A 27,706-nucleotide genomic window follows, 5' to 3' on the forward strand; every position below is an offset into this window, starting at 1 on the left:
AAGGGGTATATTGAGTGTTGCAATTATGCTTAAATTATTTTTACCAAATTTTAAATAAAAATATTACACCAGAATATTGAAGCATACCTGGTAACAAAAAATGAAAACATCTGTTTTTTTTATATTGTAATTTTATTTTTAGAACAAAGCATGTTTTAAATACTTAAACACATGTAAATGTTTTATTTATTATTATTTTTATAACTAGTGCATTAATTGTTCGCATTTATTTTTTAATTTTTGCATTCTTTTACAGTAATCGAATAACCACAAAAAAGTTTTTATGTAAATTTTGTATTTAATACAAAAAAAAGTGCAATGAGAATAAAATAGTTTAAAGACTGCCACTTTTTATTTTTATTATGAATTGGATTATAAATTATTAATTGTCTACTTGTTCCTTTAACAATTTGTAAAGTCTATGTTTTTGATTTCTGTATTTTGTATTATTGTACAGGTTATTAGATTCGTCCGGATCGAATAGGTGATCGTATAGTTCTATTCCGTAAATATTATCCCAATTTCTTGTAAAGGATGAACTATTAAAAGATATCCACTGAGTGTATCTGTAACGCGGTGTTCTAACACTGTATCCCATTATTTTAATATTTTTCAGACGCGGCGAATCTGAATTCCTTTGAGGCTTAATAGAAGGCCGAGGGTACTGACTCAAAGCGAAACCATTTTCATATCTACCCGCAATTAAAGGAGTTAAGCTTTTCCCTTCGAAACACATTTTCGATTTGTCTCGTGTATTTCGACATTTTGGTATTCCATTTATACCAGTTAATTCTGCAAGAGTTGGAAAAATGTCAATCAATTCAACGGGAGTGTTTATAACTTTGGGTACGACGCCTGGTATTTGAAAAATAAGCGGTACTTTTAAAGCCACGTCGAAGTTGCTATATTTCGCCCATTGTCCATTTTCGCCCAATGACCAACCTGTGAACGTTCAATTAGTTGTGTAAATATGAAATACTTTATATTATTTTGCACATAAGTTTTAGTGAAAAGTTTGTAAGGGACAAATTGGTTAACCTTGTATAAACTTTATAATTAAGTATATTGATTTATAATAATTTCTTTTATAATCCTAAAAAAATTAAAAGTTGCTTTTCTTCCAGTCAATAAACGTATTATCGGTTTATAGACCTCCTGAAATATTTTACTTTGAATCGAAAAATGTGATTAGGTTCACTAAAATAATTATTTATATTTGACAATTTAATTTTAAAATTATTATTTTATCCAAAAATAACGTTATTTATTTTGGTTCTACCGAAATCGTTGTACCACACCATAAACACTCGCAGTGTTGAGGGTCATACTTTCTTTCTCGGCTCTCCCCCAGCCGTTATTTCCCAAGGCGCGGTACAGCGGTTTCGGTAACATTAATCTGGAATAAGTGTTTGAGTCGAAAGTGATTTAATATAATTACTTGAAATTTATGATTACAGACCATGATCACTTGTTAGTATAACGATCGTGTTGCTTTTATTGACGTACGCCATTAGCTGTCCAATTAAGTCGTCGATGTATACAGAGGCAGCGTAGTAGTTTTGTCTTATTTTAATTGTCCATTCTGGTGGCATGATCCCCAACGGAAAAGATATGTTTAGTTTCATTATGTCATGTCTTTTACGCACGTCGTTCCATGGATGCAATGCCACTAATGGCATTTTCTTGGGTATGTTGGGGTAATTAGGTGGTCTCACATTTTCAAGGGGAACTTTCTCTGCAAAAATTTTAAAGTTAAATTTGTCAAAATTGTTTTAATACACTCGCAAGGCGCAGTAAATAAAGGGTAATTTTTTTAAAAATGATCAGGATATTTTTTTTCGTAATGGATATCTGTTTACCTTATTTAAATTAACAGTTTTATTTACAGGATTGGAGGTGGCAGGACCTTGAGGGTGTTCTGCTCAAACTACTTTCTCAATGACTAAGTTCCAGTGGAGTTAGGACTTTAGCAGGATTGTAGTAGAGAAGTAATATTAGATTTAACAATACTAATATTAGACGATGAAATTTAAAAACATTTTACGATGAATTTAACTAACATTTTTTTTTGTAATGAAATGTATGGCCAATAATTAACTAAGTTGAAGCAGTTACCGGTCTCCGTAGGGAATAAATCTCCCCGTGACTTCTAAAGGCAGAAATAAACACGAAAAATTCGTATGCGGTGGATGTGTAAGACTAGATTTTCGTGCGAAACTCTAATAAAGCAAGAACGTACAGAACACACTGATGGGAGAAAAGTAGCAATCGAATGAAATTTCGATATATAAAGAAAGAAAAACGGACGCATAGAATTGCAAGAATAAAAAAATATGGAATTAGCGGTAAGGAAAAAATTTAAAAAGTAGATATGACAATAAATGTAACAAATATATAAAAAAACTGTGTTCGAGAACTTTCCAGGGATTCTTTCCATAGGTTGTTAATTATACAGGTGGAGACTCCACGGGTGATTCCACGCAAAGGCACCCGAGTAATGGCTCAGGCTGTTATTCAATAACCTCAATAATTCAGGATTATTTATATACAGGCGATTGATTACAGGTGTAAAAGCTTTTAGGGGTGTATGTATTGCGCATTTGCTGATCCTCAATTTATAGTACACCCTATCCAAAAATCATCGATTTCTAAAATAAGAGAGTTTCCAAAATACGGGTTACTGCATGTATAAAATTAATTATTAGTTACAACCTCTTCCAGTAGAGTTTGTATTACCAAAAGTCATTAGCCTGTCGTATTCCACTTGGAAAAAATAAATTAATGTAACGTATTTCTGAGTGATTCAAAATATACATTCACGCTCTTTTAAAGCTTTTCCAACTATAGCTAATATCAGCCTGTAAGTAGTTTTCTTTTCTTTATACTAATACACCCGCAAACACGAATGCAGCCGTTGTACTCACCTAAATAACGTTTCGGAAATTTTAAAGGTATATGTGGCTTGTGGAAGCCTACAGCAAGGAAAAATTTTTCATTTCTGTTTTCTTTCAAAAGGTTTATAGCGTAGTTAAGAGATTCTAGGTCCGGTAACGATTTGCCTGGTTGTTCATCCACATTCACAGGGCATATAAGGTTTCTTTGTAATTGCTCAGTAACATTGTCCTTACATACAGGTGCATCTTTATATATTTCGGATGGTGGGTGAAAAGGCAATTGCGTCCAGCTGTACGGATAATCATCAGAATAATTTGAACTTGCGCCAGGATGAAAAACTTTACCAACGGAATACGTCTTGTAACCATTCTCTTTAAGTAGTTGTGGCAATGTTGTAAAGTTGCCTGTATCATGTCGCCAATAACTGTAGAAATCATAAAGCCGCAATGCGTCTGGTCGGCGGCCAGTTAAAATGGAATTTCTGCTCGGAGCACACAATGCTTGCTACGGTAAAAAATTAAATATTACTTTAAACGCATATTGTACACACCCAATTACACTAAACAAACCTGTGCGTACGAATTTTTGAAATATACTCCTTTTGCCGCCATTTTTTTTATATTGTATAAATTAAGATTTTCATCGTCTAGATGGCGTAAGTCGTCAACGAATATCAGTAGTACGTTATTGCAATTTAAATCTACTATATTAAAACACGATGTTAAAGTTATTTTACACAAAATATGTAAAAACCATATAAAACAATTTATTTTAAAATTCATTTTTACTACTTGTTCTTTAGTACGGATTATACGTTAACTTATTAAAGAGTACACAGATTATATTTAACGTAATTTCACTTTTCGGAACATTTATAATGGCGGGCTTATCGTGTATAGTGTATTTAGCAATATTAACATATTATTTAATTAATTTAAAGTAAATATATTTTTTCACATAGATTATCTTTAGTATTATGTTGTATATTGTTTTAGTAAATATTTTATATTAAGTTATTAGTTTCATATTAAGATCATAGATGGCGCTTTAAGCAATTAATGTATATTTGTTTTAACAACAAGTAGCTATGTATATATAAACATTATTCATTGGTAGTCGTGCTACAGCTGGTTGTATTATTTTTGTTACGCTAACACTCATACACGTACAATCGAACACTCAGTGTGGGCGTTAGGGATTGTCAAAAACGTTTACCGTGTGGTGTTTTTTTCAAAGAAATATAGTAATAATTTAGGCCTGTATATTAATTTAGAAAAAAAGCTAACACCTTATCCCTGTTTTAGATAGTGTATCATTGTTTTCTGTTTTCCGTGACGTCATAGTTTTCAATTGCCAGTTAAACTACGCAATTACATTGTTTCGTAGACATGGATCTAAAATGAGATTTAATTCAGTAAACAAGGTAAGGAGATTAGCCTTATTGTGTGTTTGTTATAGATTTATTTTAGGCAAGATACGAAAACCATGTAATGGCTGAAAAGTTTTGTTTCAATGAACTCGCATCGATTTCCTTTGTCCTTTAGTGCCCTAAAGGTAAAGTAGTAATAATAATTATATTTTCTAGTTTTATTTTTATATTTACATAAACGATCTTATAAAAAGAAAAGAATTTGTGTGTGTATAACAATAATAATATTTCAGATAAATTTCTTTTTTTTATTATGTAATATTCGTATGTGTATTTGGTTTTATTTATTGTTAAATTAAAATTGTTAGCAGCTAAATTCAAAAGCGAAATATTTACTGATAGAGTTTTGTTTTGCATTGAATAGACGCACACTAACATATACCAGGTATCGTAAGAGTAGAACAAACACACACATTAACGCCGGACATATTCCGTATTACGGTATGTTGTTTATTATTACTTGTGTTTATTTAATGATTAACAGTAACGACATAAAAATTTTAAGCTTAACCATTTTAAGTTATATACGTAATTTTGTTTTTAAGCGATTTTTGAAATATATTCAAACTTGTGAAACCAATGTAGTATTTAAAAAAAATCTTACTGTTATTATTTCTTTTCATATAAAAATAATTACGTCCAACATAAAAAACGTTCAATGTTTTAAATAAGACTTATTTTTTCTATTTAATTTGCTTGAAATTGTACCAAAATAATTTTATTCAAAAAAAATTTGTATGGATTCCTTCCTACTATCTAAAATCAAATTTTGACTATAGTTGGAAATTCTGCAATTTAAAAAAAAATATTTATTTATAAACTGCCAGTATAAATATGCTTTGTTTATAATGGTGATTGTTTAGCATTTTCTGTTTTAAAAAGGTATGTCTTGTCAAAGGTCTTGGTCCAACATGTCAGCGGAGTCGCCGCGGCACGTTCGCTCAGGGGGACCTCTTACAGTACCATCACAGCCCCCGAGTGACAGAGGAATTATTGATGCTGTGTCCGGCTTCATTAATGATGTCACACTCTCCTCCTCTTCCAATATTGACCCTAAAGATGTCATACAGTGGGCAAGGTAATTTAAATATGTAAAATATTGTCAATATTTATTTCTCTTTTTTAAAAAAAATTCTGGTTCAATATTTATTTATTCTCTTAGATTTGAGACTGCTGACATAAATGAACCTACACCAGAAGGTGACAGTGATAAAGATACTTCACCACTGTTACTGATCCTGGGTTATGGCTCAGGAGTGCAAGTATGGTTGATACCAAACTCTGGAGATGCCCAGGAAGTACTTTCATGGAGACAAGGCACAGTGAGGGTGCTCCGTATACTGCCAACTCCGCAGCACGGCGACTGTTTTGCATCGAAGAGGCCCCTCATAGCTTTGTGTGATTCAGCAAGCCCTGGTCCCTCATTCTGCTCACTCAGTTTCATTTCAATAAGAGGAGGTGAACAGGTAAGAACTGTTTTTATTATAAATTTGAAAATAATATCTTAAATGAAATCATTGAAACATTTTACAAGGGAACATTATAGTCATATTTTTTTAGCTATAAGTACATTGTATATCCCCATATTTTACATAACGAAAGTCATGTCATACCAGAAATATTTTTAATAATTACTAATGTAATGCAACCCTAGGAAACAAAATTTACTATTGAAATGTTACTACTAATTTTTATTGCTGAACATGAAAATTGTGGTATTAATTTTTTACTTATAGAGCTTATGTACAATGCAACATTTGTTATGAAAATAAAAAATTAATCAGCCTCATTTACGATCGTACGATGTTTAAGAATTTCTTATCTACCATGCTATAAAAACATGTTTTCCTATTTTGGTGGTTTTTATTGATAAACAAAGCGGCGATTTCCGTCTGTAATTTTGTTTAGTCTTCAGTCTATCAGACATTATTTATCATAGCATCAAGTTATGAAAGTATATTACGTGATAAGTTATTTATACTCTATCTCTCATATTACCCTAATACTGGCTGATAAAGATCCTAAAAATACAAAACGCCTAGTTAAAATTTTTTATATAATAAATATGCTTCTTAAATAAAGTGACCATATTTTCTTTTGAGACAAGCGGGATATATGTGGTCATATGAAACTTGATTTAGTTTCAAATGGAAATTAAAAATAGTAAAAAATATATATAAAAATAAATATATATAAATATATAATAATAACAAAAACTGTTTAAATTTTATTATTACATTACTGAATTCATTTTACTTTGCATGCTTCATTGTTTCTTTCTTTGAAATTGTTTCAGCTTTTTATTTTTGATTTTATTCTGTTTTATATAATAATTAATTAATGATAGATTAGATAATTGTTTTTACTATGTACTCTTATAATAAAGAGTGCAGATATATATAGACTGGACGTGACCCAAAAATTGGACCTTCCCGCCTGAACGTGTGGTTATCTTAATTTTAGGTCTTTTCATTGGTTTAGAGTTCAAAACAATTTTAATATACACGAGAGCATATTCAACAATTTTTTGATTTTGGTGTCTAGGATGTGTATTTAATTTTGCGCTTTATTTCTATAGGTGAAAAGTATAAAGTTCAAAAATCCTATCCTCGACGTGCTTGCCAACAAGCGCTCTGTGGTGGTATCTTTCTCGGAGCGCTTCGCTGTGTTCGACGCGGCGACTTTGGAGGACCGGCTGGCCGTTACCACATGCTACCCGTGCCCGTGCCCGCTCGGCGGTAGCGCGCCTATTAACCCCTTGGCGCTGGGAGAACGCTGGCTCGCCTATGCAGAGAAAAAGTTGAACCCCTCTAAAAGAAGCAGTGGAGGATGTGAAGGTTTTTATTACCAATTATTAGTTACGTAATTGTCGGTTTCAAAAGATTTTTTTTATTAATAGCGTCTCCGACATATATGCACCTCATGCACCTTATGCAGCTCATTAAAAATATTAATAAAAAAAAGTATTTCAAACTGATCACTATTTCTTGATTTCTTTTAATGTAATTAACGATTGTTTAAAAAAGTTTTAAAAAAATTATTGCATACATTTTAAAACTTATATACGATATTTATTTGAATATATCCTGACACTCATTTTTATGTTTTTATTCGCCGTCAAAAATTTGACAGCTAGGTAAGTTTCATATTTCCGTGAGCTCTTTTTAAAAAAAAAAAATAAACTTCTTATTTGACAATATATATGTTGAACTTATTAAGAGCCGATTTTGGGAATCTATTTCTAATGATTAGCGATTCCTCCTGAATCTAAACTCTAAGTACCTAAGTTAGAACTAAGTTTATCATTCGATATCCTTCGAGCAGTTAACTTGCTGGGTCGTCGGAGGTTCACACAACCGGTCCAGTTACTTGCTAAACCGAAGTCTGAGAAATACAACTTATCTCTTGCTTAGCTTGCTTATTAAGCCATTAATACATCTATCTGTTGTGTTTACAACTAGCCAAGGATAGGAATTTTTTTTCAATATTTCATTGTTTACTCTCCCTCCGGATCAACAATTGAGTTTTACGCTTAGTAGGCGATCATACATACATATAAATCAAAACAAAATATTATACAAGTTTTATTAAAAAATTCGTTGTATATATATATCATATATGTAAGTACATATAAATCATTTTAATGATAATACGAGGCGGAAATAAAACAGCACTTTTTTAAAAAAAATAGACTAGTTTCAATAAAACAATACAAACATTAAAAATGTCACGGACACACATTTTATTCCAGCGTTCAAAATGGATCTAAAAGCGAAACCAGCGTTGTGTTAATATATTGTTGACCAAATGATAATTTGTTTTGTCATTAACGTATTAATTGTAATGTCATTTAAGTATTTTTAAAACTGCAACAATTGTATTACAAAGTATGCTTCGTTTTAATCGACAAAAGTTAAAAATCGATTGTCAAAATTTTACAATGATTCGTAAACAAAATAAAATAATTAACCCTTTTAACGCCGGACGAAAAAGATATACCTATGCGAGAATAACTGGTCCAATTTCACAATTTTACTAGGATTTGGGAAAATGCGCATAAAAACCAAGGGGAAACAATATTTACATAATTAAAAAAGCAGTGCACTTTGGACGAAGTAGACACAATGAAACATTGACTAGTTTTTCTCAACTCAATTAAAATTAATTCTACTTCTCAATATAAATAAAAAAGGTATAAATGTTCATAACAATAGTTAAAGTTTAGTTTCGTCTTACACAACATATTTGCATATACAAAGTCATCTTTTCATCATAATTTATGGACTAATTCTTATGAAGTATATCTCGATAAAGGCCCAAGGCCCCAGCAAATGATGCTGTAGCTTGAATGTCGCTGAAGCGGCCACCATCGGTGTTTATGTTAGATTTTGGTAACTCCATATTCGATCGTCTTCCACAGAGTTAAAATGAAAAACTATATCTTTTAATTCTCTCAAACTGAAATTAGATCATTTATGACGTATTACAAATTTATTTTGAATTAAAGTTCTTACGCAATGCGAATAGTAGAGCAATAAGAGGCGAAGTTTCGGTTCCGGCACTTAAAGGGTTAAATTCCCAAATTCTATAGAATATTAAAACTTATGCGGTCAGTTTTTGAGTGATGTTTAATCATGTTATAACTGGAAATTACTGTAAATAATGTTACACGTGGAAAATTGATTTATTTCAGATTGTAAATATAATTATCACTTCACAGTAGTTCCTTGTTATCAACAGCATGACGATTACTCTTGTGCGCATGTACAATAAAAGTAAGCTTTATATAGCTCCCTAATATATCTACTACTACGTACGAAAGGTATTGCGCATATATTGTGTTGCCCTTTGCAATATACGGAAAACTATGATTTAGTTAAACTTCGGTAATTTTCGCGGTACGCAGGGTCAAATTCTACCAAGCCGAGGTTTCGCCCTCTCGGGTAGGGCTTACAATACAGGGATTTCGGGATTTCGAATACCGGGATCCCGGACGATTTTTATCCGGTATTAAAAACTGGTATTTATGTAAAAATACCGGTATTTCGGTATTACATTAGTTAATGAAAATTGAATTTATGCACAATATAAATCCAATTTAAAATAAAAATAGCTAATTTTCAAAAACAGTTGTTTAGATTTGTTACTTGTAGATTTTGATGCGAAAATAAATAACCATTATGGTTTTTAAATACAACAAAAGCAGGAGACGTTGAAAGCCATGTGGAAAAATCGATTTTCAATATTGATTTCACAAACACTCAACAACTGCCATTGCTTACATATATATGTATAAGTATATTAATATATATGTATATATATATATATATATATATATACATATTAAATTATTAATTGTATTGTCAATTCAATTGCATTACTTATCAATAAATAATGGTTTTGTACAGGTTAAGGAATTTATAATGTAGGTCATCGTAACAATCATAGCATTGATTTTTAATCGCAATATATATACAGGGTGATTGGTAATAGGTATAAAAGCTAATTGCGCCTATTTTCAATGGCCCTGTATAAAGTGATCACCTTGAAAATATTGGAATGCGACATACCGATCACTACTTGCAGTACAAGTCTGCAAGGACACGTAGTGAACAATACGAAAGATATTAATTTTAATATGTAGTAATTAAAATTTTGAGAACGCTTTTTCTTACCATATTATCAATACGTTATGATTTTTTAAACTATTGTCTTTATTTTGAGCAATTGAGCTATACATTCACTTCTAAAATTTTTAAACCCATAATTAATTCGTGAAAGAAAACATCTTTATTGAAACTCGGTGTCTAATGACTTAAAAGAAAAATATATTATATTGATTCTTTGCGCATTTCATCTGGAGCTGGAACGTCAGAACCAAAAAAACAAATTAAAACATTGTCTCTACTTAAACTGTGTTAACCTTAAAATTGCGGAGTAGGACGTATCAATGTCTTATTGCATCACGCTACGTGATGCCGCGGGTTTGCTCGCCCATACTTACATTGTTAATATTCATTAAAGCATGCGTGTTATTTCTTAATAATTTATTTGTGAATCGTGAATATCAGTCGTACTACGATGAACTGTATTATATTGTTGCGTCGACGGTTTGGATGTGTGTTAAAAAAAATTGAAGAAATTTTTTAATTAAAATAAAAACTAGCGATTATTTATAATTATATTTATATTTACGACTTTAAGGCTTAGGAATGGATTTCTCATTACTGTTTTAAGAAGAATTTTGAAAGCAAGCCTTATAAGGCTAAGGGCACTTTCGAAATTTCACGTTTGAAATTCTCTTAGCTTTTATTTGGGATATTTAAAAAAAATCAATAATCTCTCATGAATTACACAAATTATCATTGAACAAAATAAATTATTGACTTAGGAATAGAATAAAAAAAAAACTTTTGGACGTGGTACAAACAGTTAAAACTTATTTATATATATGCAGCCCTGTTAAAGATATGTCAAGTCTTTTGTATATACCTTTAATTTTTTGGGATAATTACATTCCTTTTTTAGTTAGAAATGGTAGCCTAATACCTCCTAGAGCTACTTCCCATATTAATTCATAATTTAATTAATAATTTTAACGTTATAATAATATGTTATGATGTCCAAGTTAAAATAGCCTTATTTTATAAGATCATTACAATCATCTATAATCAATCAGCTTAAAGTTTAAGTTAGTTCGCAAGTTAACATTTACTTCACAACTAAATATAAATATTTCGTCATGAATCAAATGTGTCTCAAAATTATGCCGCAGTGTGTATTAAACATATTATATTAATTTATAGGGGAAGGCGCTACAAGTTACACGGCTACAGTCCTCCATGCAGCGAAATCTCTCAGCAAAGGCTTGAGAGGATTGGGTGAAAGTGTAGCGCACAGCCTGGCGGGAGGGCGAAGCACCTCGCAGTCGCCGTCACCGCCCAACACCGACGTGCAACAGCCCGGTGTAATCACTGTGCTTGATATCGAGGTACTATCACTAAACAATCATTATTTATAAACATGATATGAAAATCGTTAAATTATTTATATATGAGATTAACTTGCCTGTGATTAGTCTTTTGCTGATGTTCATGTGAAAAACTGACTAATTATAACAAGATAAAATAGTAAAATTTGTAAAACAAAAATTTTTAAAACACCAACTAACAAGTATATTTACCAATTTTTATTTCATAGATTCAACATTCCAAATTATCTATCCGAACATCTATAACGATCTATCTGTAGGTTTAGTAAACAGTATTCTTACCTTTTCTACATCGACAACAGATATATATATATAAAAAATTATGTACATGGCATTAATCTATTTATAAATGTACTATTTAAAAATATGTAACATTAATGTCGACTTTTCGCCTATTAGAAAGAACAAATATTCGTTTTCTTGTTTCATTAATAAAAAAAAAAATGGTATTTTTAAATATTGCACCGTATAGGCTAATCGTTTGTGTTGGTGATTACGTTCACTTAAATTATTAGCTCAATATAATTAATAATAAGCTAAATTATGTAAACTTAAAATAAAATTGAATAAACCGGTGAAAAAATGGCCTTGTCAATAAGTGGAGATATAAGTATAAAATATTTTTAACTTTAAATTGCTAATTGTTAAAATTGCTCTTAAAAATCTTCACGTTCAAAATACCGAAATGTCTGAAGACCAATGTTTGTTGCCAGAATAAAATAATTCAATTTTTTCCTGCAGGGTAACGAAGAAGAAGATGGACAAGAAAGCGAGGATCCTTGCGACCCCATAGTGGCTCATTTCCTAGCGCACTCGGAGGCTATCATAGCGCTCAAGTTCGATCCTAGCGGCATGCTCCTGGTGACGGCAGATCGTCGTGGTCACGACTTCCACGTGTTCCGAATCAACCCGCACCCTTTCGGACCGACCTTGGCTTCTGTACATCACCTTTATATTCTCCATCGCGGAGATACTACGGCTAAAGTGCAGGTATAACTCCATTTATTCTAATCCTGTTTTACAAACCAATCTAGTCAAGGATAATAAAGCATAGAAAATTTTTGACAAGGCGTCTGCCTTCTAGGCAAACTGACATCAATACATTAGCTCGCTACACCCAGGTATAGGGAGATAAAATAAATAACAACCACGCGCCGGTAAGGACCGGCCAAATAATGTAAAAATTAATCAAATAAGGATATTAGTAAAATAAAAGAGAAAAAATATAAACAATATGAAAATTATTAAAGAAAAAATTAAACCGTAAAAATAAATAAAATATATAAAATTGTAATTAATAGCCATTTAATATAAATATAATAATTTTTATGATAAGTAATTAATTATAAGGTTAATAAGTAAACAAAAATTGAAAAAAATGTACCTTAGAAAAGAAAACTGCCATTAGATGGTGGAGGTTCAGATGGCGAAATAATTAAAAAAAGATATCAGCAGATCTCATACTCTCGCCGACATGGCCGGCTTTTGAGTCTTTGAGATATTATATCTATCAGGCAGACAATTAAACTCTACATTTTGTTGTGCATTAGAAGGAACCGATTTATTTATCCAAAGTTTAATAATACGCAAAATAGTAGGCTGACAACTAGTTGGATAAATAATAAATGTAGTGTTAATGCTGTAAGTTGTATGTTTATAAAATTCATTTATAGTATATTGAATTCTTTGTAAAAAATTTTGTCAGGACATAGCGTTATCGGCAGACTCGCGTTGGACAGCGATATCGACGCTGCGCGGTACCACGCACGTGTTCGCGATCAGCCCGTACGGAGGTGCGTGCGGCGTGCGCACGCACACGCAGCCGCGTGTCGTCAACCGCCTGTCGCGATTCCAGCGCTCCGCCGGTCTGCCCATACACTCCGCCGCGCACGCGCACAGCCCCGTGAGCACACATATACACTTACGACGCTACATCTGTACACACGACATACACACTACTTTATGTACACAAATACATTTTTTTCAGACGCATTAAGTAAGCAAACACATGCACAGCCTGATTTTTTTTGTTTAAACTACAAAGCAGTGAAAGTGGTAGATCGTTGACCTGATGTAAATACAAAAGTAATGCTAAAAGTAATTCCGTCTTTAAAATTTGTGTATGTCGTGAGTAATACTATATGTGTTTATACTTAATTTAATATATAACAGAAAATTACAATTCATTCAAAATAATCTTGTACATCATTTGAGAAACTGCTATAATTATTTATTAAATAATCATGAAAATATAAAAAATCCATATGGATTATTAAGTTTCACATGCAATCAATGTACACATTCTCTAAAAATGACTTTCCAACAATTAATAATGAATTATTATTACAGGTTTGTGAGGCAGGGTGGACGTCGGCGAGTGGACAAGGCCCGTGGTATCCCAACCCACGCCTGCCGCCCTTCCCCGCGCCCACCATCACTCAGCCGCTAGCACAGCTGCGTCCAACTTCCAACCTGCCCACGCACACCATCACACGGACCAGCTCTGGTATGTCTTTGTCATATACAAACGTTATACAACTTTTACATCTATTTCTAATCACTCTTTGTAAAGTGATTACTTTAGAAATATACTACATATACATTTTAATTTTATCCATTTTAATGTCAATAATTTTTGGCATTACAAATTCGTCTGCAGAGATACTTAGTAAACTATAATTAATTTTAATAAGTAATAATCCCAATTTTGAAAATGCTTTTTCTAACTATGTTATCATTACGTTATTTATTATCTCTGATATCATTGATTTTTGTATAGGACGTACCATACATTAATTTACAACAATAAAGCTATGTATACATCTAATCGTAAGCTTTTAAACTTATAATTTATCACCCTGTATAACTAGATCAGTCTATTACTCAGACAGAGGAACTACAAATTATTATTATTAATATCTTACTTCTCTTTTTAATAACAAGATTATAGTATTTGTCAGTATTAAGCAACCTTTGCGATTAATATTTTATGACATATTTTAGTTTGTGTAATATTTATCTTATTGTTGAGAAGCAGTAAACTAAGTACTAGTTGCTGACAGTTTTAGGACGATAATAATAAAATAAAATCCATTTGTTTAAATTGGAATTTTTAAAAGGACTCTAATTGATCGTCAAAATTTTTTTTGCCGTCGTTTTCACCTCATATGTGCCTACTGCAAGGTATATAATTCCCCCAAAGATATCTACGAGAGATATACAGTAATTACCACGCTTTGTAGGCGAGTTGGTGGTCGCAGTGTTATATTATGGTATGCAGAATACGTTGTTTACCATACTTTGGAAACTAGTTTGTGAGGAGTGGCAATCCTATATAATTAATGCATAAAGTGTGAATTATATTAGAATGTGTCTCGTACTACCGGTACTACTTCTGGGCTATCTTCTAATCTACTATGCTTGTAACAATGTGTTATAATTGTTGAGAAGAAGCGGGAACAAATTCCACTAATGGGATTGTGTCTTATGAGGATGTCTTACGGATAAAGCAAATTTTTTCCCTGTTTCATAAAAATTTGATTTATATTTAATATATTCACTGGTCAGTGGTATGGATACTTTAGACGAAAAATACCTATATTTATGTCATTCATAATAAATCACTACATTAGGTTTCACACACTTCTTTTTTAAATTAGAGATAGGTTGCATAACACTTTTTATTTAAAACAGTGTTAAGAATAGAGAGGCGTTTGTTAGATTTTAAACTATACAGTTCAATTATAAAAGTGTGGTATACCAAATTTTATTAGAAAATTCTACACATCAAATTTGGATGAGTTATTTTAAAACTTCAAACAATGTTTTATTTAACTAGTAAACTTGTATATTTATTTATTTATATAGTTTATATTGCTTTATATTATTTGTACATCACAAAGTTTAAAATAATTTTGTTTTATAGAGCGTAATTTTGTTGTCACGTTTACCTCACTCAATTGCTTCCATCTGCTCATATCTCGAGCACAATGTGTACACAATGCCCCTGCGACTCTTTCAAGGTCACCAGATCACCATCTGTAAGGTCTACCTTTTCCCTTTATTATGTTTTCTTTAGTTGTACATACAGCAGCGGACTGTGTTCAATTATCATTTAAGTCTCTATATGTGTCCGGCCCATGCGCATTTTAGCTTTCTTATTTAGCCTCCTTCAAGTTTTTTCAGTTTGCTCAAGTCCTGTGCTCTTGCTTATTTATAAATAAATGTTTCAGGTCGTCAACGTCTGTCATCTCTATCGGAAGAGACCAGTAGTGCTCCGTTATTAGCGCGCGCGTGCTTTGGCGCGGTCCCGGTGGTAACGGGTACATCACCGTCCAGCCGAGGTGCAGCCGTCTCGCTCTATCTTATGGCGGCCGGCGGCTCGCTGTTGCATCTCGTTCTACACCCTCGTGCTGCGCGCAGTGAGTATTGTCATCGTCACCCACGAATAGAAAAAGGAATAGGCCAGGTCTTGGCTAGAAACAAATAGAGTGATTTACGTAAAATTATTTCAAATGTAAATTATGTGTTATTTATTAAAAAAAATTGTAATCGGCATGTCATCGGAATTCTGTGAATTCGAAGTTTTAAAGGTGAAAGATGACTGTCCTCCTTGTTGATGCTTGGAGTCCACTAGGTTTATATATTTATAATAAGTCTGTGATAAAATAAAAAAATGTTTGCAGTTAAAATACGAACAAAACCATTTTATTTCGATTAACATAAGAGGATCAGGTTCTCGTCATTCAGCTGAAATAATAATGATGATGATGATAGTTCATTCAATTTCGTTGTAAGGAAAGAAACCAAGTGAGATGTTCAGGTCTGTATACCTTCGAAACAGGTTTTTTTAAATGGCCCCCATTATTGGACACTGTATACTTTTGTTATATTTCTGCACTCTTCTATCATTCTTCGTACGATCTGTCTTTCCTCTTCTTTCATTTTATAATTTTCTATCATACCTTTTTATACTTCATTTTCATTCATTAATCTTTTCTGTTCCTTCGCCTCATTCCTCAAATATCACCGATTCGGTTATATTACATTTGTTTACCTTAATTTATATTTATTTTGTGCTAAGCAGCTTTAGGGAGGTCTCACTTTCACAAATCAGACTCTGTACTCCTGACTCACAGCTTTGGAAGTCTTTTCCAAAAATTAACTGATGTCCACTTAGTTTTATAACAATTGTATGAATTATTTTGATGATTTTTTATATACAGATTTGCCAAAGGAAAAGATATGTGATGAGTCTGCTATTGAGCTGGAGGTGGAGCCGGCCGCGCAATGGCCGCTGCAGCGCCCGCCCGCCGCCGCCGACTTGCTGGCGCCGCTGCCGCCCTCCAACCCGCTGCTGCAGCCGCTCAGTTGTAGGGTAAGTGTCCCTCACTCTTCAGCATTAATAAACCAATTGTTACTTATAATTCTTTAAATAAAAGGCAACTTGTTAATATAAAGTTCTAGAATTCTTTATTCAATATACGTTAAACTACATTTCTTGTTGAGTCTACGGCCTGTTTGAATGAAAAGTTTGAATGAAATCTCAGATCTAAGATTAACAGGCGGCAAAAACTCAGCAGAGTTATTTTTTTTAAATATTTAAGATTATGATGATGTTTACCTAATGTAATTATAATAAACCGTAATTGTAGAGATAGGTTAAAATTTCATGGTTAATGACCAAAGTTGACGCTCGGCTGTGGATACAGTTTTATGTCCAACGAGCACCGTAAAGAAGTATTTAAATAGTCCCTGAATGACGAATATTTCCTAAGCGTTTTATAAGCTGTCATTAGTATTCGACTTGACTGCGATGGGCAATAATTTTGGACAGCCAGAAATCTACCAGATTAGACAGTTTGTGCAATTATTGTGTTAACAGAGATGCGCAGACATGTGCATGAGTGAGGAAGAACGTTGGCTTTCACAAGTTGAAATAGTGACGCACGCCGGACCGCACAGGAGGCTGTGGATGGGGCCGCAGTTTGTCTTCAAAACTTACAACTGCACAGGGTAAGTACATCCTGTATATACTCAATTCTGTCTCTCTATCTTCTTATAAGTTATAAATTTTAAAAACATTATAAACAATTGATCCGTCAAAATTCAGTGAGTTATAGGAAGTCTTTTATTATCCTAAAAAAATGGTTTCTGAGCTGTTTTCTTTTGTTCTGTTTAAGGGTTTCCAAAACAGCTCAGAAACCATTATGCCAGCATATCCCTAAATAAAATTTTCATTTATAAATACACTCTATTGTCCACTCTATACTCTTTCTTCTAAAAATGTATTAATATTCTACCAACCTAGTGCACTGGTATCTAATTACGTTAATTAACTGTCAGGCTCATTTTCAACCATTTCACTGCTGAATCTCAATGTCTTTGTTGATCCAAAGAAGTGAACATAGTCTGACTTCATGCGTACTTTGTAACACAATTCCTTAAACCTTTTTTTTTTACCGTTTTTATATATTATTTTAAATAGTAACCATGGCACAGGCTATTTATTTGCACGTTGATTCGAATGCTAGTGAACTAAAGAAGACACAAGAAGTGTGATGATTGCATTATTATAACATACAAAGAATATTTTTCTTTATAATTATAATTTTTAAAGAAAAATTAAACAACTTATGTGTATCGTTTGTTTATAGTATGACAAGAACTATTAGAGTTAATTGATATATGTCTAAATAGAAGTGTTTTATTTGGCAACATCATGTCAAAATATGTCCTGCAGTTTTAATGCATTCTTGCAAGAATTGCTAACCAGTCAAATAGTTAACTATATATTGTTGACATAAATAATACATTATAATAATAATATTTAAGTTACCAATATTAACTTAGCTCTGTTATTTCTTTGTCCATGGCACACGTTAAACCTAAGCACTATAATGTTTAATATCTAGTTTTGTAGAAGGAATATTGTTATATGTTGTATTTTATAAAATTAGTTGTGTCATGTAACTGTAAGACGTGTACTGCTGGGGCTATACCAGTCTTCCAACCGGTTCTTTTGGCAATGTAACCAAATGTAACACTGGTTGGAAGCGTCCTATATCGAGCGTTTTCCAAAAACCTTAACAATGTCTGTCCTCGTGTGTGAATGGTCTTTTTGTTCTGAGCTGTGCTTGTGCTTATAAGGGTCATATATAAGGATATTTTATTGTAATGTGATATGATGTACTTTCCAGATCAAACTCCTCGCTGTCGGAGGCGGAGACGGTGGAGGTGGACACGACGGCAGGACGCGGCGCGGCGCGCTCCACGCCTGTCAATATGCCCGGCGTGCGGCCCATAGTGCCCGTGTTAATCGACTCCGGCTCCGCAAGTCCGTATACCTATAAATACAATTTAATATACAAAATATCTTTTCTATTCACGCACTTTTGAACAGTCTATTACTTTAGAATTATGGCTACTAACCTACTAGGAATAGGCTAGGAATACTGATCTGCTGGAAAGAGCCAGCTAGAAACTCAACATTTACAGTTTTTAATTAAAATTTTAACAATGTTTTAATGTGTACTTTATAATATCTATCATGTAAATAAGTCAACAATTTAAGTTCCACACATTATGATCTACTAAAAACTCTTCAATGCTATTATAATACACTCTTAACTTTAGATTTCAAACTATGGTCTAAATTATACATATATTCATACACTCGGATGAATGAATTCTGATTTTTTATATTTTTATTCCGGTTTAACCATAGTGGTGATCTTTCGAATAGTCCTATGACTAATAGTGGGCGTCTATCTGGCATGTTATTTATGATAACCTTAGTCTGTCTGGCGGAATCTTAGTCCAGCGGATTGTCAAATTGAATTGGCAGTGAGCAGGCCACATAGCTTGCAGGATTGATGACCTAGAGGTTTTGTGGTCCTGGAGTGGAGACCGTGTGCAAGCGCAGCTTAGGTCGGCCCACAAAGTTAACAGACGACCTCATTATGGTCTTCAATATGAGGCAGCCCTCTATTCAGCAGTGAATGTCCTTCGGCTGAAATTATGATGATGAACGGAAGTAACCATAATACACCTTTGTTTAGTTCATGGAAGAGGTTCTTATATTATTCTTCCTTGCTTCTCTGTCTATAGTTTGTTCGCGTTAAGACAGCTGTGGACGATTCATTTGTTTCGCATGACTATTGCGTTCGAAAGTATATCAACTGTTACTTTATTTTAAAGAAACGATTTCATTGGTTAAGGAGAATGAGTAAACCAGCGGACGATAATAATCCACTGATGTTTTAACGCGAGTGAACTAGATATGAAAATAATACCGCGGACCCATGTCAATTACACAACAATAGTGTTTAGCATTAGTGTTTGTGGTAGCTATTAAAGTTATTGTGATAACGAGACGTTCTGATGGACAATGTTCGGAAATTCTAGTCATAGTGCTACCGAAACCTCTGTACCACGTTTATTTATATTAGTCCACCATCGATGCTCGCTTGGGCTGTGCCCACGCTCTTTTCTTCGGTGCCCACGTCAGTAGTGCGTTTCCTAATGCGTATTTTCACATTTTAATTAATAAAAAAACTGATGTGGATAAAAATATGAGAGAGAGGGCGAATATTGTTTATTCTTTTGCAAGTCCTCTATTTTCTTGTTAGAAACACGATAAGTTTTTCGATATCTAAATTAAGACTATATGACTATGTCTATCTTTCAGGTTCTTTAGAACACTCCCCATCGGACAGTTTCCGACGCAAGTCTCTGCTGGCGGAGACTGGCAGGGCGGCCTCCGTCTGCGATGTGCAACTGCGAGAGGACCTGGCGGAAGCCATGAAGGAGGAACACGGTATGTTGCTTTGTTACTTATATAATACTAAATCGAACCTTGACCAGGTGGTGCAATAGCTACATTAGCTTGTTCTAAAACTTTAATTATTTGCTGATGCTTAGTTTTAATTATTTAAACTGGTTAAGGTGGATGAATCGCCCGCGAATGTTTAGAGCCCAAAAGATTAACAACATTACATACGGTTATAATTAAAATAATCAAGAATATATATATAATTATATTTATTCATATAGTCTATTCATTTAAAATATTTTACAATATTTTTATAAACAGGACTCAGTAAAATGAAATATATTCAATGAAAATGTTATTTAATAAATTGACTTGTGTACATATATTTCAATGATTACAGCGTTTTATCTAATTATGACGCGTGATCGACTAATGAAGATAAACGAATTGTTAAATTGTTTGAGTTTCTGTGCTTTATGGTTCACTAAAAAATGTTTAAATAAATTAATCGGAATCAATGCACAATTGTATGAAATACTTTAACACAACTCGTGAAGCATGTTGTGCGCACAAGAACGAAGTTAGTACCGGAGGAGACGAAGAAAGCATTAAGTTAACGTTGGAATCGACAGAACGATACCGAACCGAACATCCGTCGGAATCTGTTTACGATTGGGTCCGCTCACACGGCCACCCTTACCGAATACCGAAGCCAAAGGCATCCATGACCATATTTTGGCTCAGATCTAATGCTTCCTTCAAAATCTCCTCCGTGGTGAGATATTAACGTGGTTGCCTTCGGTTTCGTATAGGGTATGAGCGGGAGGAGGCTAGCGAGCGCGTGGCGCGCAGTCCCGGGGTAGTACGCGCCGTGGATCCGCTGGGTACCGTCGTGGTGCCTCTCGAGGAGGCCTCGCCCATGCAGCTTGACCCCGACGCGTACACCACTTCGAACACCGATGAGGCGACCTTCCGCCCCGTAGTTCGCGCCCCTGCCTCTCTCCCCGTACAACCCGATCTCCCCTTGCGACCTCTGCCCCGCACAACTACTATTCCCGTTCAAAATGTATCTCCTCTCCCTCATCTCTCTCCCGAAGACGCTCTCCCTCTCAATATGGACGTTATCATCCCGGCCGCCTTGAATGTCGAAAACTGGTTGTCGAACAACTTCGCTTCTAGTGATGCTGGAATGGATGTTCGCAAACCAAAAAACGCCAGCGAGCAGGTCCCACATAAAGTAGATAGAGTTAACGTAAATGATAAGTTTAGTAAGGATCTCGATGTTGAGAAGATAGTATGTAAGCGTGACGTACGTGTGAGTTCCTCGGCTAATGCCGAGTTAGGTTGCGAGGTAAAAATATCACTGCCAAAATCGAATAGGCTATCGGATGATATTCAGCCGATGGCCAAAACTAGAAGTAAGAAATCGCCCACCAAATTGCCAGTTAGTGAGAAAGCAGCTAGTGAAATTAGTTTTAAGAATAAAAATATTCCAGATAATGAAAACAAACTGATGACAGAAGAGCCGAAAAAAGAAAAGGGTTGCAAAGAAGTTAAATCTAAAGGCAGCAAAATTGTGAATGAAAATAAACAAATTAAAGAAGACAAAACATGTGTAGAGGCTAAAACTGACAAGAATGACAAAGGAACCGAAAAAATATCTGATCCTATTAATTTTAATACATCGCAATTGACGGTAAAAGATTCAAAGGAATCAGTAAAAGAAACAACACCAGAAACTTTAAAACCTTGCAAACTCGAACCTATGAAATGTAGTGAAAAAGAACAGGCAGCTACTATTGATGTTGAGTATGAAGCGGCTAAGGTAATGAAGAAAAGCGTAAATGATAACAAAAATATAACAGAGCCTCAAAGCCCAGATTGTGCTTCAGATAGTACAAAATTAGAAGATCAAGCTTGGGATATGCTTTTGAACGAGCCAAAGCTTTTACAAAAGGATAAGCCTGCTTTATTAATAGAAGAAACTGAAGATACAAAAATTAAAACGAAGAAAGCCCGAAAAATGCGACGGGTATTAGAAGATAGCCATTCGAAAGATGACGATAGTTTTGTAGAAATTCATAACATAGAGGACAAACCTGCGGCCGACACGGGCGAACTAGTATCTATTTCGACCCCATTCGAAGAATTTGAACCGTCATCTTCTTACTTGCCTAAAAGTAAGAAATCGCGATCTCCTAAAATGAACGCAAAAGATAAAGAAAATGACTACGAGCAAAATGTTGCAGAAGCGATGAAAGATACTAAAGTAATTAAATCTAAATTTGAGCCACGACACGAGATCGATAAATCGGAATTTGATATGTTTTCGGATTTTAATACGGTTATTACTAAAGAAGTAAAAAGGAAATATTCCGCAACGGAAATTATTAACGTAGAATCCAGTGATAATAACTCGCATAATGTTAGTTCAATAAATAGCGGAGTACAAAAGTCAAATAAGAACAAATCGCCATCGCAAGCTCCACCAATTAGTAAATCCGGAGAAATACCAGCATCCGATTCTAAGGAAGTGTATGTGATAAATACATCGGAAGATGATTTTCCTGACATTCAAATAACAAAAGGTAATAAAGCACGGAAAAAGTCACCACAGCCTTCCGTAGAAGTAAAAAGTAATCAAAGTCCGGTAGTTGTGGCTCCGGTAAAATCATGGAGTACTATAGCAGCATCCAAAAATGTTAAAAAAGTAGAACCCGATGTAAATGCAACGATTAAGGAGACTGCAACTAATGAAAACAATAATTCAAAGAATGCGAACACCGCTAAAGAAGAAGGCCAAATGTCTGAAAATACGGAAGTATCACTGCAAGAAAAATTAATGGAGCTTTGTAAGAGAACAGACATAATAGTAGCCGAATGCGGTGCGCCATCGGAGTTGAATTTTGTTGAAGAACATCATTCAGTATTACATGAACTCACTCCTTTAGAAGGTCTGGAGTTCGGTTTGGATGAATTTAAACTTGAAGTAATGAAAGACAGTTTATTAGAAGTGGCAGATATGAAAGTAACAAGTCCGATTTGCAAAATTAATATAGATGATATACTGCTGTCAATGAAAGAAACCGCAAACAAAGTGGTTGATTCTAACACATTTAATTTGATCGATATCGAAAAGGTGCCCTGGAAAAAAGAAAAAGGTTTCAGCGTTGTCGAAACAGATAAGATTACGTCCCAAGAAGTGAAGATCGATGTAGAAACAAAGTCGGAGAGAGAAAGAGAAAGTGAAATGATGGAAAAATCTTCAGACGATGATGTGGCCTCACCTGTTTTATCTACGGACAGCGACAAAGATGAAAAGAAGGGTGCGGAAGCGTCAAGTTTACCGCAAACTTTATCAAAGCAATCTAAATCCAAGAAGTCGCGTAGAAAGAAAAAGTAATAAAGCGCGTGCAAATAATGTTTGAGCTTCAATTTTAACCTAGGCTATGATAACGGTTATTGGAAATTGCTTCTTTTTTGTGATAGTGTGGCAACTTACAAAACATGCACATATAAAATAATAAAAAAAAACTAAAATTCTCAAATAAATTCATTGCCGTCATAATGTTCGTAATCTAGAACAATTACATTATTGTTGTAAGGATTAGCGATATCTTGTCTCGGTAATAAAAAACAATAAAAATACAAAAAGTTAGGAAAATAGTAAAAAAAAATTGTCTTGTGAAGGAAAGAAATGTTTAAAAAATATTTTATTAGATAATTTGTTTCGTTGAGTAATTTTTTAATTTGATCTTAGATTATTTAGTTATAAATAAATCAATTTAGGTTTTTCTAAATTGTAACCTCATTTTAAATAAAACTAAATCATAATCTTCACAAGACATTTATGAGTATAGAATAATTCAGTGCTCTCGTGGTACTTTTCTTGTTTAAGATTAGAGTAGGCCTTTACATGCTTTTGCATCAGAAGTTCAAAGTTAAATGTTTGCTGGATAGTTTGGTGTGTCCAACCAACTCAATAAGGTAAGAGTCCTGGGCCAGTGAGATGTTTCATTACCTCAATTTCTCTTTCTCGCACTAAATAGAATCTCCCGTATTCGCAACCCAATCCACTATATCTAAATTTTAAATTTTATTTATTATTTTAGCATTCAGTTTGGCTGAATTGTAAATATTTTGATAATTTTATTAGTACAATTTTTCTGTATTCATATTTTTTATAAATAAAATCATTTTTTTGAATGGAAACAATGAAATTACATCAAGTATTATGTATTATTGTCATCCGAATAATTTTTATGCATTAGCAACGAAATGACGGAATAATTAATCCTTTGTGCGCTATGAATTTGGTAAATTTAGTTTCCTTTGTTGCGTTAGTAGTATAATTAGCATTTTTTTTCATTACATATTCTTTAAATCTTTTCACTTTATTAGATATACCCAATTCCATGGGAAGTGAAGCACGTATCATCTGACATTTGGTTCATAAAACAAATTATATATGCGTCACACAAATAACCGTTTAATCTAGGCCATCGATATAAAATATAGTGACAATGTGCCTTATTAATAGCCCATGTGTGTTATTGGTGAAATTTTGTATTACAGAAAAGAATAAATGGTTAACGCTACAATGGTCTATTAAATGCAATAGAGATAACTAAATAATTCATAAAAAAATATTATTAAAAAAACGCTTGCTTTTTTATAAGCAGAGCACTAAGAAGGAAAAATTAAGTCTAGCTGCCTAATTATTTATCATGAATGAATAGCAAACTTTAACACATTTTATGTGGAGAAAAAAACGCAGTTTCTAGTCCAGGCCGTGTCGGTCAGTGTGACCGCATTTTACGAGGGTTTTCGTTTCGTTCTTACAGGCTGTTGGGCAGTGCTGTCAAACTAAATATTAATTGACCTCTAGCTTTCCCATATCAAGTTGGTTTTTGAAAAATTTAAGTACTAAGCGAAACAACAATTACTATTAAAAATATTAAAAGAAAACATGCATAAATAATGGCTTAAATTGACTTTTGTTATTAACAAATAACATTGGAGTAAAAGATAAAAGCATATAAGCAAAAATAAAATATAGTAAATTTTAAACAGATTTATGATTTTTTATACGCCTAAGGAGGAAACATCGCGTTAGCAGAGAACGTGTTAATGATAATTTTCATTGACATATAAAATTCGTTATTAACAGACATCTCCGTAATTATATTTTATTGTCATATAATTCCTATCAAATTTAAAGTCTCCGATTCTTATAGTTTCAGAGACTTTATAAAGTACATCTCATGTATATTTAACGCTTGATTTATTTTTTATTATTTAAAATAATAAGACTAATTTATTAAAGTTTAATTTAATAATAACTGCAGCGTCTATTTTAATATCTGTGCACATAGCGCTCAAAGGATTAAAACTGATTTATTTAGTTGCCCATATCTTGTCCTGATGTACAAAGCCTGTTGTAATGTTATTGTAAAGTCTTCGAAATAGCAACTTATAATGTTAGTCTTTCACCACGTGTAATACAATCGATTGCACCGACTCTTCGCCACGTGTAGAATGTGTTTTACCTTTACAACGGCACAGATGTAGTTGAACTAAGTATTATATACAAAGATTTTTATTTCCTTAATTTTATTTACATGTACCGTGTTGTAACATGACAAATATTAATTTTTATAACGATTTACACAACGTATTAATTTTACTTATTTTCGTTTAGTTTTTAATAGGTTAATGTGATCGGTGCATAATATTTTTACAATATTGTCAAAATTATTTTCATTTCTATATTTAGGTTGTAATGTTTTGACAACAACTTGTGATATAAAACTCGTACTTTATTTATTTTTTTGTAAAAGTTTGACTTAGAAGTGTGTTGTAAATCTATGCTTTATACGCCGTGCAGAGTTGATATATACTCTTTCAATCGCAGTTTTGTAAGCAAGCGAAAGAGGCGTGAATAATTGTAAATTAAGGTAAAGATGCGTTTACATGTGTACATGTTTACACTTTTAAGTGTGATAGGTAACAGTTTGGTATTTTTTATCTACCAATCGATGAAAGGTTCTCCGGTAGACAATATAGATCGTTGTTCGACAAAAACAGCAAGAGATAAATTAACCAGAAGTCAAATCATCCGAATCTCAGTTTAAAAAGAATTTTAATAAATTCACTGACAAATTTATTGCAAGAAATTATTAAAGTAAGTTAAAACGCGTCCATATCGTGCAAAATATAAATGCATGTAAACGCATCCTTTCTTTTTTATCACTCAGCAAAATGAGTCTGCTACTAACTCTGTCCGGCGAATCGAGTATAATTGAAATTATGACAAAATTACTTTTGATGTGTATCGTTCGATACATTGATACGAAATTATTATCTTATTTTACTATTGAATTAGATAATGGAAAGCAATGCATTGGCGAAACAAACTTTTTTAAATTTAATTGTGTTTTAGTAAAATATTTTTTTTATGAAATATTAATATTTATTGTTAATAAGATAATGATTTGTTAAATTAAAAAGCAATCATACTGATATATTGTTAATTATTTGGCGTATTTTTTTATTTAAACTTTTGGAAACTGTAATAAATTTTGTAAAAATTTCGACCCACGGCGTTTATCAAACAGACTTTTATTCTAACAATTGTCTCGTGTCACTCTTGTCGATATTGTCATGGAATGTTTGATTATTGAAAAATTAATAAAATGAGCATACTGAAATTCCAAAAAGAATAACGTGTTTTTATTTTATACCTTTATATCACATTTATTTACACGGATTTTTTTTCAGCCCAAGAGTACTTTACATGTTTTTAATAAAACAAATATTTTTTTACATTCATGTAGGAATTACGAAATATACACAATTGCGTCTTTGAATTGTCGAACATTTTAATACTACAAGAAGCAGGCCACCACCGGTTCGGAACGCTGATCTGTTAAGAAGAGCTGGAGAAATTAAACAATTCTTTTTATATGTACATTATAATATCGATCATATAAATGAGCCAACAAACCAAGTTCCAAACATTTATGTCAACTAAAACATTGCTTTGGTCGTGTTTTATAAAAATATAGAAAAAAAAAACTTTGGTACGACGACACCATATGTAAAATTTTGAGAAATTATTGAAGATTTATGTGATTTAAAATTGATCTCATATGTTATAATTATAGTTTACTCAGGATTGCAGCGTAAGAAATTTGAAAAATTATAACATTTACACTTGTTTACACAATATAATTTTTAGGTAAACATATGAAATACCTACCGTTTCCTGGGCAAAATTAAAAATTATTAGTAATATATTTTTAAACACGAATTTATGACGGTGATATTTATTTGATAATGTTCAAGGTCACACGAGCAGCGGACGTTTCGAGGCCGAGCCAGAGGAACTGAGTTCGAGCAGCTTTAGCTCCGCCTCTCGGGCCTCCCTGGACCCGCCCTCCTCGCCGACGCCCAGCTGCAGCGGCGACAACCTAATGCACTTCCCGGGCGACTCCAGTAGCTCCGTATGAAACGAACCTTCTCGAACACGAAGAGTTTAAATTTTAAGCAAATTTATTGTCGAAACTCTTTGTGTTTATTTGTCTAAATGACAATCGGACTGTTAACAAATAACTGT

The 27,706-nt window shown here is 33.0% G+C and overlaps 2 protein-coding genes across 3 annotated transcripts; one reads left to right on the forward strand and one right to left on the reverse strand.

The window, feature by feature from the left end:
- Nucleotides 1-382: 382 nt before the first annotated feature.
- On the reverse strand, nucleotides 383-4,752 carry Ids (iduronate 2-sulfatase). The gene is made up of 5 exons (XM_068771940.1): nucleotides 4,701-4,752; nucleotides 3,465-3,598; nucleotides 2,925-3,399; nucleotides 1,460-1,735; nucleotides 383-942 (listed from the first exon to the last, which is right to left on the reverse strand). The coding sequence occupies exons 1-5, from the start codon at nucleotides 4,750-4,752 to the stop codon at nucleotides 383-385; spliced, it is 1,497 nt and encodes a 498-aa protein (XP_068628041.1).
- Nucleotides 4,028-26,774, forward strand: LOC137929012 (breast carcinoma-amplified sequence 3 homolog). 2 transcript variants are annotated; one of them, XM_068772026.1, is made up of 14 exons: nucleotides 4,028-4,318; nucleotides 5,223-5,402; nucleotides 5,487-5,790; nucleotides 6,903-7,161; nucleotides 11,131-11,315; nucleotides 12,057-12,305; nucleotides 13,021-13,218; nucleotides 13,665-13,821; nucleotides 15,548-15,736; nucleotides 16,541-16,692; nucleotides 17,200-17,330; nucleotides 18,515-18,651; nucleotides 20,005-20,133; nucleotides 20,901-26,774. In XM_068772026.1, the coding sequence occupies exons 2-14, from the start codon at nucleotides 5,236-5,238 to the stop codon at nucleotides 23,489-23,491; spliced, it is 4,848 nt and encodes a 1,615-aa protein (XP_068628127.1). In that variant the 5' UTR covers nucleotides 4,028-4,318; nucleotides 5,223-5,235; the 3' UTR covers nucleotides 23,492-26,774. The 2 variants fall into 2 exon arrangements, with proteins under 2 accessions (XP_068628127.1, XP_068628128.1); XM_068772027.1 differs by having other exon boundaries at nucleotides 21,585-26,774.
- The last annotated feature ends 932 nt before the right edge of the window (nucleotides 26,775-27,706 follow it).

Source organism: Battus philenor, unplaced genomic scaffold (genome assembly GCF_028537555.1).
Source record: "Battus philenor isolate CCGP_79_NKW_IND1 unplaced genomic scaffold, ilBatPhil1.0.hap1 SCAF_4, whole genome shotgun sequence".
Classification (NCBI taxonomy): Eukaryota; Metazoa; Arthropoda; class Insecta; order Lepidoptera; family Papilionidae; genus Battus; species Battus philenor.